Genomic DNA, 16,863 nt, shown 5'->3' with positions numbered 1-16,863 from the left:
GTCGCCAGGGCAACCTGCATGACACACATTGTATTAAAGCCACACGGTTAATTTGAAAGAGAGGGAAGAAGGGCAAAAGGAGAAGAAAGGGGGAGGCAGAGGTAGCACAGAGAAGAGTATATTTATCAGGCACTCCTGTCTCACTCTGTTAACTTTCCACTCAGAACTTTCTTCAGCTGCTCCACTTTGACTCTCTCTTACTCTCTCTCTCTCTTTTTTAAACCTCTGGCTCAAACTCCTCTGTGTCATCTGCATTTTCCTGATTATCTCAGCTCAGGTTTCCACGGGTCATGCTAAATCACAAACCAGAGGTACTGTGAAGAAAACATGCAAACTTTCAATTCTTTAAATATTTTGTGCTAAAACATGAAATGCAAATAATCCATTATTCAAATATTTTCCCATTCATACCCATTTTGACCAAATTTATGCACAAAAACCCTTTAGCTCCACAGCTCGGCAATTATTCTGCAAATAACTGCATTACGCCCCTCGATAGCATTCAGAGGAAGTAAGAGGACAAATGTATCAGATGTTTTACTTCCACAGTTTAAGAAGCAAAAGTGATCAAAATGCCAACAAGAACTGTGACGGTAATTTTCCTTTTAAAACGTAAATTGCCTTTTTTGAGACAAATGCAAGATGAGATAATAACAACAACAATGTAAATACTGCATTTTTAAAGGTTTGGGTAATGAAATGACATGAAAAGGCCAACAGATCCCTAGTCAACAGATTTATTTTGCTTTCAAGCAAACAAATGTATCATTCTCACATCAGGTACAAAAAGTGGTTAAATCTCTACAAACCTGACAAAAATACTAATCAAAATAACAACAAACAATACAGAGTACGCAGGAAGGAGGAGGGGTGAACATTATTCATAAGCACATCTTCGGGACAACCACACACCTGTGGCACAATGAACATGACTCATTTTAAGAGGTGTGGAGTCCACCTGAGGGCAGCCGCACTGAACTGGCTCATCTAGGCCAAAGAAGCCCCATCGAGCAGTAATGGAGACAGGGAGCGGAGCAGGAGTGGAGGGGTAGTGTTGGTTTGGATGAAGTGGGGCAGAGGTACGTGATAAACAGCAGACGGGGAGGGGTCTTCAGACAGTTGGAAGGCATTAGTGTGTCGGACAGCGACTTGTCAGATGCAGCTGTTGCTGTGGCTGATTGATAGTTTGTATTTCACCCAGATGGGAGTCTGCAGTCACAAGCCAATGCTGAAAGGGATTATATCAAATTCAAAAGAAAAAAAACATACTGTAAAAAAACAAAAACATCATCAAAAGTGACAATTTTAGTGTTAAGCAACCAAGTCCATTACATTTCTCTACTTCTGGAGAAATCCAGCCTGGTCAATCATTGTTTTTTGTTTCTTTTTTTCTTCTTTGATTTGAAAAAATTCCTAAGTGTGACTCGTGTGTGTATGACATATAAAAAAATCTGAATGCAGCTCTAAGAGGTTAAGATACAGAGCTAGAAAATATATCCTAAGTTGCACATTTACAAAAGCATTCAAACTCATTTCCACTTTCTCTGAAAGAATAATGTCTCCATAAACTCACCTAACACTAGTCACATGATTAGTAGTACTTGTGTATGGCTGCACAGGAGGGTACACAGCAATATACTTGTCTGCATGTACATAAGATACTCCATAAGATACTCAGACTACACTATTCAGATTAGATATTCAGACACGGTGTGACACACCGATATGTAACTACCGTTCATAACACAAGGCTTTGGACTATGCACTCCAATCACATGATGGCATTCGCTGTTACCGAGTCAAAAGGAGAAGCACACTTGACAGCCATACAGTACTTCTCAGTGGAAAGAACTTCAACCATGCCCACCCAAACATCCTGTAAAGTAATTAGTGGAGATGTTAAACATATCTACAGACAACCTGGGCTCCACTGTGTGTGTGTGTGTGTGTGTGTGTGTGTGTGTGTGTGTGTGTGTGTGTGTGTGTGTGTGTGTCTGTCTGTCTTAGTGCTCAATAATGACCAAAGGAATGCCATACCTTCCAAATGCCATTGATTTAATCACAATGGCACAAACAGCAGTAAACAAGATTTCTGTTGTCGGCAAAGTTCAGTGATTTCTTTTGACAAACTGCTTTACGCTGGGTGGGTTTAACAGTCGCGCTCCTCTGTCAGGCTGTAGTAGTTGACTGTCGCTTGTGCACGCTCTTCCAATTTGAAAAATGAGACCGCAGTGAAGGGAGGATAACATACAATACACATCTCACAGAGAGAAACCAACAACTGCTGTATTTTCTTGTGTGTGTGTGTGTGCGCGCATGTGTGTGAGAGTGCATGTGTGCACATGTACATGGGCACCAGCAGGATGTGTTGGTGTTTAACCGCTAATGTCTCCTAGCATTAGCAGCTTTAGCATCATATCCTTGCCGGCTCTGTGTCTTTGTCCTCCAACAGGCTAATGAACTGACCGAAGCTCTCCTTCACCGCCTCCATGCTGTCAGTGGTGCTGCCCTCCAGGATCCAGCGCTTTCCTCGGGCCAGCGGTTCCAGCTCAAAGTACTTCTTGATCTGCGGCCAAACACACGATGCAATCAGCTAAAATAATCATTTGAAAAAAGTAAAATCTTATATTTAGCGTCTAACAACAGCTCCTGTTTTCAATACGAATAAAAAAAATATGAATCAACATTTTAATTTCCCCCCAGAACATCTCTGATCAAATTCAAAGTATAAAAAGTTCAAATAAAGCAAAAACACAATCGTCAAACTACAGCTTGTAAAGGCATGTAAGCTGGCACATTTTCATCTCATATCCTCACCACACTAGGTCAGTTCACACATTACGTCACCCTCAAACATGTGGCAGAAAGTAACTGTATAACGTTGTGCTTTAGTAACACATAAGACTGAAGACATAGTACGTTTTTTAGACCGGTATCCAGTAATTGCTGCTGTTCGACCCCCCCCCCACACACCTAAATGAAACACAACAGCCTCTTCATCTGACGAATAAAAGGGTTGGCACTGCTCTTTGTAACAGTTATAAAAACAAATCTCAGCAGAGGGAAACAATGTCTTAGACCTCCACTGAAGGTACTGCAGGTTGTTAGGGTTTCTGACATTTTCAAGCTGAGAGATATGGAAACAATTTTTTTGCCCGATGTGAACCCAGTTCAGCCATCTCCTCCTGTTTGCCTTATAGCCAGTGAAGAATGCACAAAACCAAATGTGTACTGTCAGCAGCTCTGGGAGAAAAATGCAAAGCTTCAAATGTAACAGATGCAATAAAAACACAATTTCCCACCTTATTAACTAATTTAGTCAGTTTCATGCTCAGTTTGACAATGGTGTATAGGCTTGCAGAAATGTACACAATGTGTAACAGACGCTGGGTTGAAATATATGAATATAGGCATCTCTATTTCACACTCATCTTTATTAGAATATTAAGCTACAAGCTAAACTACTGCGTTTTTTCAAATGCAATATTCACATTGAGTATTGACTGGCTGGAAAGAGGACAGCACAAAGCTATGCTCTGAAGCTATTTAAAACATTACATTAGCTATTATCAATTTAATTGATTTCTTTAGTGCTCATTTCTACACATTTCTGCAAATATCAAACCGAGATTAATGACTGCAGACAACCTCAGTGTTCTGAATTATACAAGAAAACATGTGCAGCAAATAAACACCACAAAGTCCACAAGGATCGTCACACAGTCAAATTACTTTTCAACTTCAAGTGAAATTGCTTTTGTCTAGACCGTGCTGGGCTGTCTAGCTGTGCCATGGTGTGTGGCATGAAGAGGACGGAGAGGAGGAGGAGGGGGTGCGCACTCTTTGTGTCTGCTCAAACCCAGCCAGCCATGCCAGCGAGTGGGAGAGTGAGTGCCGTCTCTGCCCCCCTGAGCCGAGTCTCTGTCCGGGTGTAATGTGAGTTTAATGACAGATTAAGTCACCTCAGCCGCGTTTGGCTCAGAGGCCTGGCTAGAAAGCCGAGTGGACCCAAACAGTGTTAACAAATCTGTCTGGGTAACTTGAGCTGCCCTAGCCCAGGCTCTAGCCCCAGACCTAGACTGTAGACGATGTGGCTGGCTGCCTGTCTGGCTGGCTTACTTGTCAGCCTGTAGCCAAGGCCCTCTTCTGGAAGACTTTGGCCCCTGCACTGGCAGACAGTCAAAAGTCCAGAAGTGACCTCTGTGCAAGTGCAGACAGGCTCAAGCTTCTCTCACTTCCCCTCACGGGCCAATAGAACACACCCAGGGGCATCTCATAGTGTGGCAAATACCTTCTTTAGCACTGTGCGACAGATGAGCGGCCTTACCAACGACGGCAGATGACTTCTAAAGTTTTCAGTGCAGCTTTACACTTATGTGCGCGCATGATAAAACCACTAATCTGTGATCTCAAACAATCCCCTTTTTACTTAATAGCCAACTGATATGAACACCTTCTTGCGAGCTACATTTCATCGACACTGCATATCAAATCCAGAGACTTTAATCACACAATTCAGCCATTATATGCTGCTAAAAACACTTCCTCAGTATTACATTACTGAAAGAATCAGCAATGTAATGCAATCAGCAGTGTGGCCCAAACCAGTTTCTCTGAGATTAAATCCTCCTAAGCACACTTATGCTTGCTTAAGGAATTGCGTGAGGCAGTGGTATGGGTAAGCCACACAAGACGTGGATTGCCAGATGGCTCCAAGGATGACCACTGGGTCATCCAGTCTAGCTTCTTCTAGGTCATACAGACCGGAGCGTCTTGCCTTGTGCATGTTAGAAAGCAGCTTATACATGCATGAGGGTGTCAAAAATTCTTTAATCGCTTGTGTCTGTGTCAGCCGAGTTCCTGCTGCTCGAGCCTAGTCATGCTAGCCAACAGTCTGCGCTCTCAGGAGGACAGACATGAAACCCAGGAAAGGTGAACTCTTTGGTAACAGCCCTGAATAGTTAGTAACTTCTGAGACTATGAAAAGTCTAAAGAATGGGAATGTGTAAGGAATCTAACATACCCAAGGGGCAGAAGACAGACATATAAAATAATGTTAAAGCATGATTTCTTTTTGGAATATGAGCCTCGACTTAAGTAAATGAATTATAGATCTATTTTTTAGGTTGTATAATTTGTGACCCAGTGTCCGCAAGGAGTGGCTGTATAATATAGTCAGCTAAGCTTAAGCTCCAAACCTGGCAAGCCTACTTTGGGCTATTTAAGATACCCAATGGGCATATATGGCACGTGCATCCAGCTGCTCCCTGACCTGTGCCAGATTACTGCATGTATGGTCACTCTTGGCATCATGCCATGGCAAGAGGATCTCCTGGCAGAATAAAAGAGCTTTAATGAGCTCTGCTCTGGCCTCTTGACCAACTAAACAAACCGTGGAGCCACCTAAAGGGGCAGGGCAGCTATGGAGATACCTGATATTGCTGTCTGATACTACATGTGAAGAAAAAAAAACCCCTAACAAATTTATATCCTCTCCTCTGCAGTTGTCTTCACCTTCTAAAAAGGCATAAAGTAGAGCAGGTGGCAGTGGGCTCAGATGTCTATATTTTAAATTATAAAGCAGAGAAAAAACAAAAACAACAAAAACTGTCAGAAGTTTTTTCTCAGTATGCTTATTTATCATATATTTAGGTACACCAGTACAGTTTCAGCTTCTCCCAGCATGCCCTGGATAACAAACACACACACACACACACACACACACACACACGACCAAAAAAGAAGAAGAGGAAGAAAGAAAGCAGCACCCACTCAATCCAGACAGATACTAAGCTTCTCTGTCAGGCTGGCCAGACATTCAGGTACTGAAAGTAGACGATGCGGTTGTGATTTACTGATTATTACCTGTTCATTCTTGCACCACAACTATCAAGAAACCCAAAAAACACAGCTCCTACCATAAAAAAAAAAAACCCTTCCGAAATGTATTAAACCATCACACTGTTGAGACAAAACCGACACAGCATCACAGACAGAGTACACAGAGAGCTGATACATAACTAAATGGTATGTAACCTAATGTGACTCACTTTTGTTGTAGTGTTTCCACAGCAGTAATTACCTCCAACAAGTCAATTTCATGGATCATTTTCATTATTTTATTGGTACGCAGTGTTCCTTGTAGTTATTTCTGCTGTTGAATTTGTGCTGGGTAATTTGTGGTTAAGCACCTTTTCAACAGTGCGATGGCAGAAGTCCAAGTTAACACGGTGACATTAACATGTTCAGGATCTTTCTGATAAAGCTTACTACGGTTCAGTAGGTTGGTGCTATGTGGGCGTATTTAAGAAATCTCAAGTCGTTTTGAACATATTTGCAGAGGTTTACAACAAAGCCAGATGAAACAGATTTAGATTTGTTGGATACACTCCTACAGCAGATTAGAACCGAAAGAAAGTTAAATGGTCTGTGCTGTAAGCTTTCCATTTCTCATGTATGGTTAACACTTTCCTCGTGTTATAAAAGCCTGAAAAACAAACAAACAATTCAATTAAATAGAGTTTTATCAAATAATACTAATAACATCTTACTGTTTAAGTAATAAGACCATAAACAGAAGAACACAGAATGTTAATCTGAGAAGACGTCAAAACCTAAAGAGAAGCCGTTAAAAATACTCAGACAAGTTATGATTTCCTCCACACAACATCAAAACTGTTTTTTGAAACAAGAAGTGCTCATTGGTCAACCAACAGTTTCGGCCTAGAGCTTTTAATTAGGCTAAACTTCAGCAGAACCCTTTTTAAACAAAAAGAGCATCACTTCTGCTCACAGGATGTGAGCAAAACACATCTTTTTATTATGTGTATGCAAATAAATGAATAACATGGCCTTCGATGCCCTTCTCCTAATATTTACCATGACAACATATCTATGAAGCGTCACTGTCACATGTCAAAACCTCACCACACGAGCAGGCACAAAACTGGAGAGGGAAGCAATAGGGGGTCTCTTAACCAGGGAAAGTGGCAGACTCAAATATCCAAGACAATCAATTACACCATCCCTTGACATGTTGGCCCCTGTGAAGATATCAGTCACTTGGAAAATGGCCCACACTGGCGACTGCATTGAAACGGGAGGGTAATGTGAGATCCACTCACCATATAATAGATATGCCTTTGTTTGCTTTTCCGCCTTACCTAAAGAGCCTTAAAGACATGAGAAAGCCTGGAGGTCCCCAAGAGAGGAACACCTGGGAAGCCTGTGAATAAACAAACACTGTGCCTCAAATTGAGGGAGGTGTGAATCTAAACAGCCCACTGGCCAGTAAATAAACCCCAAAGCCTATGTAAGCACCTATTTAAAGCTATAACACTTTCAGTAATGGACTGAAGATTTTGCATCTAAGGTGGGGAAGTAAAGGTGGATCATGACCTGATCACTTGTTTGGTTAATGTATTAGCAGTAAGTAGGGCATGAAGTGAGCACTGCAGAATCCCTCTTTGAATATGGTTGAGACAGCCAGCAGCTGGCACAGCACAGCGAGAATACAATAATAGAGCTCAACAGGATCTCCATACCAAACCCTTTCCTATTGTGTGTGCACAGCAATATATATACAAGGGCTTCCCCCAACCAAAGACTTTCCCAGCCATTAGTCGCGTAGTCATTGCATGTTGTTGATGATATTAATTAAAACATTTAACTATATTTTTGGGATTCTTTTAAAAACGGTTTGAGTTGCTGAGCCCAGAAGAGACACTACAAAGGGTAACACTGTTGATGCTTTGCTAAATCACAGGGAAAAATGTCATATTCTTGGGGTTTTACCTCTCCGAAAGATCCAAAACTTTAAATTGCCTGCAAATCATATATACTCATCTAATAACAGCAGACACCAGTCTTTACATGTCAAAGCTGCCACATCACAAAAGGTTTGAGGTTTTGTTGTGCATCTGTATGTTTCCAGTCAAATCCCACTTAAACGCTATGGACTACGAATCTCGTCATCAACCAAGCTTGGGTCCATTTTAAGGGAGCAGTGATATGATTTACATGCCTCCACTGTTGTACAGCAGAATAATAGCTTTGCTTTTAGATGCATTTTGTTCAACTTTGTGTACATAAACTGACTAACGTGGCCCAGTGGACCAATCGATACTCTGACTCCCGGCCAGCGGACGTTTGTTGCCTTACCCTACGCTCTACACTGACCAACAGACAGAGGTGAAATGCCAAATACACAAAAACACATTAGCTGTCTGGTAGCAATTATATTTTTGAGGGATACAGAAATGGAAGCAATCAGCTTTTGTATACTAAAGACCACAGCAATCATCAATAAGAAGCAGTGCACAGCTGAAGACCTTGATGTTTCAAGCTGCAGTAGATTTAGGGCGCACTCAGGAATGCAAAGATCCATGAAGAAACCTACAGCTGTACTTTGAAGCAAATAAAGAAAAATGGATGTAGGGGGTTTAAGAACACACCAATGGTGTCAAAAAGACATATTGCAAAGACTTTAAACCTGAATTCTGAGCATGACAGGAGTGAGTGGGACAAACAAAGATGTGGACTTTGAGTTAAATCCTTTCATTTGCTGTGGAAACAATCCAGGTCTAGCAAGCATGTAAAAGCGCTGAGGCCACCCTGGAACCAGACCAGAGTTGTAGAACTGTTGGAGCAGGCAAAAAATGTCTAAAGTCCCAATGTCACAATGTAAAACCTGAGCAGCCTTGAGATTTACTGTCGTGTTCCACTCAGGTGAGACCACAGGGCTTCCCTTGGGCTCAGCTTAGCGCGGGTTCAAAGTGATTCACTTGCAGTACACTTTTCTTCAAAGCCAACTGACCACTGCCAGATCAGAGTTATCCTCAGAGGCTCTGTAAATCAAGGATGCACAGGGGACATTCTTACAGACTCCTTCACCGTGCTCCTTGGAACAATGTTATTGCTTTTAAGAGGTTACACAGTGATAATGTTCTTTCCATATAAGCATTTTGAAAATTTATCTAGAAGATGTGCATGAGAAAATTCCCATTTGGACAATGAACAGGTAGATCTTTTTTTTTTTTGCTTTGTTTTTACAAGCACAGAGGTATTTGCTTTTATTTTTCTTGCAGCAAGTCATATGACTTCCAAAAATGTCTGGCTTCCTCATGGGTAAATGATGCATGTTTCAAATTTGGTAGTGACAACATCAGATGCAGTGTTTCTGCAGAACACATCCTTACATATCTACATAGGACAAAAGGGAAAAAAAGAAAAAAAAACATGGCATGGTATGTGGCATAGTGAGACAAGGGTCTAGAGGACAGGCTAAAAATATCTAAAGCAATCTGACCAACAGAAAAATAAGTAATGACTCAAAAACACCAGAGGAAAAAAAACCAGGATGGCAACCTCTTTGGTGTCCCGGTGAACGCACTAGATTTTGTTATTTTTAGCAACTGATTGCAAGAAAACCTTTTTCCAAACAATCGCAGTCCAACTTGGATTAATGGCAGTCACTCTGAGTCAGACTGGCAAACGTTTGCAAATTAATTTCTATTCCCCTCTTGGAATGGAACAACTAAGGAAGATATCATTAGTGCTTCAAAGTTAAAATGAAAAAGTTCTTCTCTGAATTTAATAAGCTGATGTCATGAAATGGGCAATTAGAGGCCTTAAAGCTGTGGCTGATTAGTTTATATGCTGATATTGGTACAAAGATGTCCAGAAGATCACTTGAGAAAGGAAAAGATAACATGCTAAAATCATACCTGAAAAACAGGGCGCACTTAATTTCATAAGCTTCTGATGCTATATATATTTAGATCACAACATCTAAGAGACCTCTTTGGTTGTGGTCGCTGGCATATATCGTTAAGTGAAGCTTAGAGATGAGGTGATGTTACAGGCCAGAAGCATGAATGGCATTTTCTATAGAGTGTGGGCTGGGGGCAAAGGGGAAGGAAAACATCCGCCCTCTTGTGCAGGCTGGAGAATAATTGGCAGGTTCAGTACATGGAACAAGGCCCCTTCACCAGGGTTTGACCTGCAGGACACTAAGAAACGTCTGCGAGGGTAGAATATTTGGGAAGTGTGTGCAGTGGGTGGGGGGGTGCGTGCGCATGTTTGGCTTGCCTTATTAAAGATTTACAGTATCTCAATTTATGAAAGGCCAAGGGCTCCCTGACAAGGAACATCTGGTCTATGGGACTTAAACGGGTGAGCTGGCGTCCTGCCCATGCTCCCTGCTGCAGGGGCCAATGTGCCAGCACCTTCCTTTAAGCCCGCCCTTTCTCTCTTCTTCTTGGGAAGGGGGCTGCCTTGCTGTAGCAGCCCACACAGAGGGTTCTCAAAGCCCAGGAGGTCTGTCCCAAGCCACCGCCTCCTTCTCCAGGACCCCCCTAGTGGGACTGTCCACCCCTTTCACTCTGAAGCCCCCCTTTCACACTGCAGTTCTGACAGTTAACCAGCTTGAAAGCTGCAGCAGGCCCCCGCTTCAGCACACAGCACGCGGCAATAGAATCAAAGTGCTCCACTCCTGCAAAAGATTTAAACCATGCGTCAAGTTGGAGTCTGTACACACACCCTCACATAGCAACTTCTCTTTGCAACGCTTACTCTCACAGACACAGACGTGCAAATCAAAGGCTATCAAATTTTTTTTCATTCAAGGTTGCAGGCTTTCATACTTTTTTTTGTTGCTTTGGATACCTTCTCATATTTATAATCGTAATCACATAATCAAAGGAATCAAAAGCATACATGAACATGTTTGCTTGTAATGTGTAAACTAACCACAACAAAGCTTCCCCCCCCCCTAAAAACAACCAACTGGCAGGCAAAAAGGACGAAAGACCAATCAGAAAACAAAAGCTATGATGAAACCAAGGCTTGTTTGTTCAAAACACACATTTCCCAACATGTGTTCCAGCTGCTTCAAGCAAATTTCACTAATTAAAGTGCACACCACTCTATGAAACCAATTTTCGGGAAATTTACACATCGGTGGTGTCTCTGTGGATATGCATGGTTCCGAAGCTCATCATCAAACATGAGGTTTGATGTAGTTTAAGAAATGTGTTTGTTTTTGATGCATGGTTCAATACCCTTAGTTAGAGAACTGCTTCTGTCTGGTTTTAATCTCTTCCATAATAAGAAATCAGTAGTGTATACCCAAAACTGTGGATCAGTACAAACAAAAGCAGCCATAGCCACACACGATCATTTTCATACCACAACAGGCAAGGATGAAAGCCAATCCTGTTCTTCTTATCGCATCAATTAATTATCAATAAAGCCAATAATGGCCTTTAACACTAAAGCATTTAAGAAGTTAAGAACAAACTTCTGTGAAGCCTGGATATAAATCTACCAGGAGCCCCACATTTGTGAAACAGTGCTATACCCATCAAACTTTTAGAAAACTTGTGAAAAAGGGTACATTTCAATGGATGAAAAACTCAATGGAAGGGAACCCCCCGAGATTCCCAGCGTTTGATCCATGTGAGTCAGCAAGGGAACTTTGGGGTCAAATCGCATACTGAATAGGCTTTTCGGAAGTCTTGTCCTGGCTTGTGACGGCCGGTCGTCCGACCCTGCTTGACCGAAAACAAAGGGAGGGCCACTGACCACAATTGGGAAAGACGGGATTCTTTTCTCCTACAGAGGAAAGTACGGTGCTGAATAGGGTCTGGCTGTCTGAATTGCGCTCCAAACGGATTCTGAGAGTGAGGACCCACTAGGGTCAGGGTTCAGAGGCATTTGACGTGGGCTATGGGAAAATGCGTGCACAGTGCCCACACAACCTGCCAACTGCCCTCTCACCCACAGTGCCCCTTAACCTCCCAGAGGGACAGACCACCTGCCCAGGGATGACAGGACGAGAAAGGCGGTATGGGTGGGAAAAAGAAAGAAAGCAGAAATGAAGGTGGGCGGGAAGGCTGCGCTAGTGGGTGAGACAAAGATGTAAGAGAGATAAAACATCAAAGAAACAAGTAGTCTCTAAGTAACTTCACATACTGGTCTTCCAAGGTCTAGCACACATTCTCCAGGGGGTAATCAATATGTGCTGCTTGACTGATTTTCCAACTTTTGCATCCCAAGGTGGGCTGGATGAAGCCCCGGTTACATGTCTGTAAGATCTCTCTTGAGATTTGCAGTGCTTTTTTTTGTAATCACTCACAGACTACAGCACATGGAAACAGAGGTTAATAGCAACATGGAAATGTATGTTACAGTACCCCTAAAAGTGGCTCATCATTTATCAAAGACTCGGGTATATCTATCAGCTAAAACATCTGGAGTCAACTTTTCCCTTCTCAGGAGTACAGTTTCACATGGGACCACCAAGAAAGACAGAGTTTATCAGCCCAGTCTGCTCTGAATCTTTTTTTTTTGTAAGCACTTTCTGGTTATCACTACCAGGAGTGACAACATCCTGCTATGTCTGTTCCACCATCTGTAAGAGGATATGACCAAGCAAGAGTCAGGAGCAGTGTACCACATGCAAAATGCAAAGGGGACGGTCACGCCGGTGCTATCACCAAGGATAAATTCCTCTGTCCTGTTGTTAAGAAACAAAAGTGTTTTCTCAAGCCCATCTTATTACGGTCACCAAGAAATATTGATAGAAAAAAAAAATCATATTGAAATGCAGTGTGAGTTGAGGGGAAATCAAAAGTATCAATTTAAAGTGTAAAAAGAACCAAAAACCTGACGGGACTTGTAGAGTTCTAACACCTTGAAACATCTCTGCATTAAATTACAATACTACCTGAGTGAATTGGAAAAATGAGAGCACAGACTGATTAATTGTAATAGAAGACGTAAAGGCAGACACTGACATTTAAAGACAGCTTAATTGCAAGAGTCTGTTGGAAAATCAAGCTGTCAACGCCGTGTTTTACCAGAGAAGATAGAGTCATCTAAGTGCACATGGTGGGGCCACTGGCTGGAGACACCTCTTAAAAAAATATCACGCGCTGCTTTACATGGAATGTCACACTTCGGAGTGCCATGCGGTTCACCTAATCAACTGACGGGAGGGAACTGAACTCAGAAACTACACCGAACCGTGTGCGGATTGTGTGAAGTGTTAGCAAGCATATCTGTGTGAGATAAAAATCCACCATTAAGTGCATGCTGTAGACTTTCATCATCGCTATTCAGTTACAGTTACATACTATTCTAGTGTTTCAGTGCTACCGGAACACAAAGGAATGCAGGACTGTAATCTCATTCCTACTGTATGTTTCCCCAACCAAATGATATTTGTGTGCTCTGTACAACAGCATGGACCTCGATTATGACGAGCAAATATGAAGTGAATACATTTGATGCTACTGGCGTCTGCAAGAAGAAGTTAAATATTACTCACAAAACTGAAAGTCAAACGAATAACAGCCAGCAGAGTGGAAGAGTGCATTTTATAAATCCATAGAAAAGTGTACTCTTATTAAAAAAACACCTTCAAGAAAAGACACTGGATGAACTTACTCTAATAAGCAACAGATCACCAACATATCGTTTATGTAAATGGCCTGAAAATAATATATATATATTTTTTATCATCTGTACAGATAACTGCTGTTACAATGCTGTCAACGTGTCCGGAGGCTAACTCAAGCTCGGCTTTCTGGATGTTGCTACATTATGGTCAATATGTTTATATAATGTGACCACAGAGTCATTTGCACTTGGCAAGAATTAAGGGACAGAGCTCAGCAAGGGCACCTGCTCCTCATCCATTTTTCTCCTGTAGCCAGCAACACAAGTCTGGGGTTGGAGAGAGGGAGGTGGGGGTGGGGAGCACTGGTTGCTGACCGGCTTCAGTCTAGACGGCTCAATACGCAGTTGACTTTTTAAACCCGCTTGTCTGGAAAAGAGCAGACGTGAGGTAAGAGGGGGGTGAGCTGCAGCAGAGAGGTGGTGGTGCATTTTGGCTGCCATAGCCAGCGAGCTAAACTCACTAGGCACAAGCAGAGGGAGAGAGTGAGAGAGGGAGAGAAGAGGGGGGGTGGAAGAAAAAAGGAAAGAGAGGAAAAGAGAGCGAAAGAGAAACAGATAGAGGGGCAGAGAGAGCGAGCAAGAGACACTATCAGAGAGAGCCATCAGTCAGTGGCTGGGGCTCCATTGTCAAGGTCAGTGAGTGGCAGAGTAAAAAGTCACACCACCTGACCCCCCCCCACACCACCACCACCACCACCTCCGCCGCCTGTCTGCTTTCCTGCTGTTCATCCCCTGTCCTCCTGCTCAGTACCGCCATCAGTCTTGTCTGCTCACTCAGCACACAGAAAGGAAATCTGATCTAAGTGACTGCAAAAAAAAAAAAAAATTCTATAGTGAAGCTGTCATTATACGGGATGTATTTTACAATTTCTCTATTTACTTAGTTTGATAAGGGGAATACACCCCAGGCAAAAACAGCTGTATATGATTTCGATTAACATCTGAATACATTCCTTTTTCGCATGAAATAGCCCGTCGATTCCCCAGATCTGTGAACACTATGGTGGTCTCCCTGCTGATGCCGTTTTTAACTCTGCACCAGAAATTTTTATGCAACAGCTGGACCTTTTAAGTTCGGAGCCCATTCATCTTCATTTGGCATCGTGGAGAAAGGTTTTATTGGGAAATTAGTAGAATTCAAAAAGAATGTCTGTTAGAAATGCTGACTGCACTCGAGCTGCAGTTTTCATTAGTCCCAATTTTTGGCAGTCAAGCTGATAAAAATTATTTGACATTGCACAATGATCTCATCTTTACAAGACTGGCAACGAGCCCGTTTGGAATTTGTCTTAATTATTATTCTGCAGAGAGCAGGAGAAAGATGAAATTGGCTCACTTTTACTTTTGCAACATTACTTAACTCTCTTAAGGCGAAAGCAAACCGCTGAAGAATACCGACATCTGCTGAATCATTTGACGAGGCTGCAGCACTCCTTTACCAACGTACGTGATTAAATCTAGATGAAAAGACTAAGACAGGTCATAGCTCTCAGACTGCCCTTGTGGTGATTAAGCACTGACCGCAGCTTTTTCTGCCCATGAGGTATGTGAAAGAACAAAGGGCAAGCCACGCAACACATACATGCCGTGCAGCGTTAAGCATAGCATCACTTTTGTCGTGAGCATCAGTGTTTACAGACCAGCTGAGTTGTGCAAACACTCCTTTCGATATCACCGCCCCTTCCTTTTCCATCAAAGGCAAACTGAGAAAGGACATCCATTATGACCTTTCATAGATTAAAGTCAGTCAATGGAGAGACATTTAACATCATCATATAAACAAATAAATAGCACAGAACACATGTGATTAGATCAAAGTTTCCTTTTCAACGCCTTGTGTCTGTGTAGAGTTAAGACTTGTGAGTGTGTGTGAGGACAATAAGAGTAGCCCCCCCACTCCAAAACTTAAATCAGTGAGACCAAATCTCACAGATTTTGCCCTAAACCATGTCTTTTTGAAGTTACCTTCAAAGAAGTCAAATTATGATCCTTCACTTCAACTGCACGACCGCGTTTTAACTAAACATGACTGTATTCTGCAAAACGATCAAGACTTTAATGCTCTGCTGTCCAAATGACTAATTTAGCATTTTACTGAAGGACATTTTTAAGGTCAGCCTATCACATTTTTTTTTTCATTTTTCACTCTTTTGAAGACGTGATTTCATGTGTTTCAATGTGACTGTGTGTCTTTTCCCTCCTCTACTCGGGTCACTCCTGCAAAAAAGCTCTTAACGCTGGATTTACTACCTCCCTTTTTGCTTGTGCTAATAATTATTTTCTAGAGGACAAAAAGGAGGAAAAAAGGTTGGTAGTGGCAGCCTTTGTAAACTCCTGTTTAATAGACTAATAGAGGGGAGGACTGAATAAAATAAATTGTCACTTTTCAGTCTCATATGTGACGTATGTGGTGCACAACTTTTATCCCGATGATTATTCTAAATGAGCTGGCAATTATTAGACATTTGCACTCAGTAATGACGCAAATGCAAGGTATTGTAAGGGTGATCTTAACAACTTAGTTATGGCCATTTGGTAAAGGCGTTGCTCACGCTGTGTTGTTTCCTTCTAAGGTTCATTGATTGGCCCTTACCTGTGCCTCATCTTCTAAACAACCAATCAGCAGCCACTGGGGAATTTTGAGCCACCAGCGTCACAGTCCACAATGACACACACACCATGTGCCAGACGTTTGACGAAAGTTTCAGACACTGGGCGCCACATGAGTCACTGAGCACAGCCACCACCCAATGTGTGCCAAGACCTGCAAGTTCACCATGTGCAAAATGTGACAGAGGACAGTGGTTGACTAGCCACTTCCGTCTGGACTATTCCCAACACAGTTTGATCAAAAGTTGTGAGAGGACTTTCTGCAATGTTAAATTGCTGTCACGGACACTAGAAAAAAAAAGAATACTGTTCCAGCCACATAAGAGAGTCAAAAACCTATAGGCTCCGTTTAGTAAATTAGGGGTCTTATGCAGCAGAAATGTTATTCTGAGGACCCTGCTTTTTCCCCCCCTCTATAGAAAGCCTAATTTGGTCTGCATTGAATTTCCTTTAAGTCATATTTGCAAACTAAAATAGAATTCTGATGGTTTTATATTAACTGAACAAATGTTTTTAAACTTCAGGAATGTCAGTTCCATCATAACCACATCCGGATATATATACTTCCTGGGCTTTGTGTGAGAATTTATGGTGAGTCATCTTAAAAGCCTCAATTTTAACAAATTACCTGTTTTGGTCATAACTGCCAGATCGCATGCCAACACAAATTATTAGGAACCTCTCCACATTTGGATCACATTAATGCACTGTATATTCAATTAGCAAAGAGTAGGCAAGATTCAGCATGTGCAAGAGCGACATAGTTTGTGCAGGGTACAACTTGCAAAAATG

The 16,863-nt window shown here is 42.0% G+C and overlaps 1 protein-coding gene across 1 annotated transcript in view; it reads right to left on the bottom strand.

Moving 5' to 3' along the window:
* Positions 1 to 723: 723 nt before the first annotated feature.
* The window catches only part of LOC309719034 (ADP-ribosylation factor-like protein 15), a 90,926-nt gene continuing 74,786 nt past the window's right edge, over positions 724 to 16,863 (bottom strand). Inside the window, 1 exon segment of the mRNA XM_082554799.1 lies at positions 724 to 2,566. Within this exon segment, the coding sequence (XP_082410925.1) occupies positions 2,414 to 2,566 (153 nt within the window). The 3' untranslated portion in view covers positions 724 to 2,413.

This window comes from Aulonocara stuartgranti, assembly GCF_965226115.1.
Source record: "Aulonocara stuartgranti genome assembly, chromosome: 12".
NCBI lineage: Eukaryota > Metazoa > Chordata > Actinopteri > Cichliformes > Cichlidae > Aulonocara > Aulonocara stuartgranti.
Note: the sequence above shows the minus strand (reverse complement) of the source record. Positions and strands in the feature narration are given on the sequence as shown.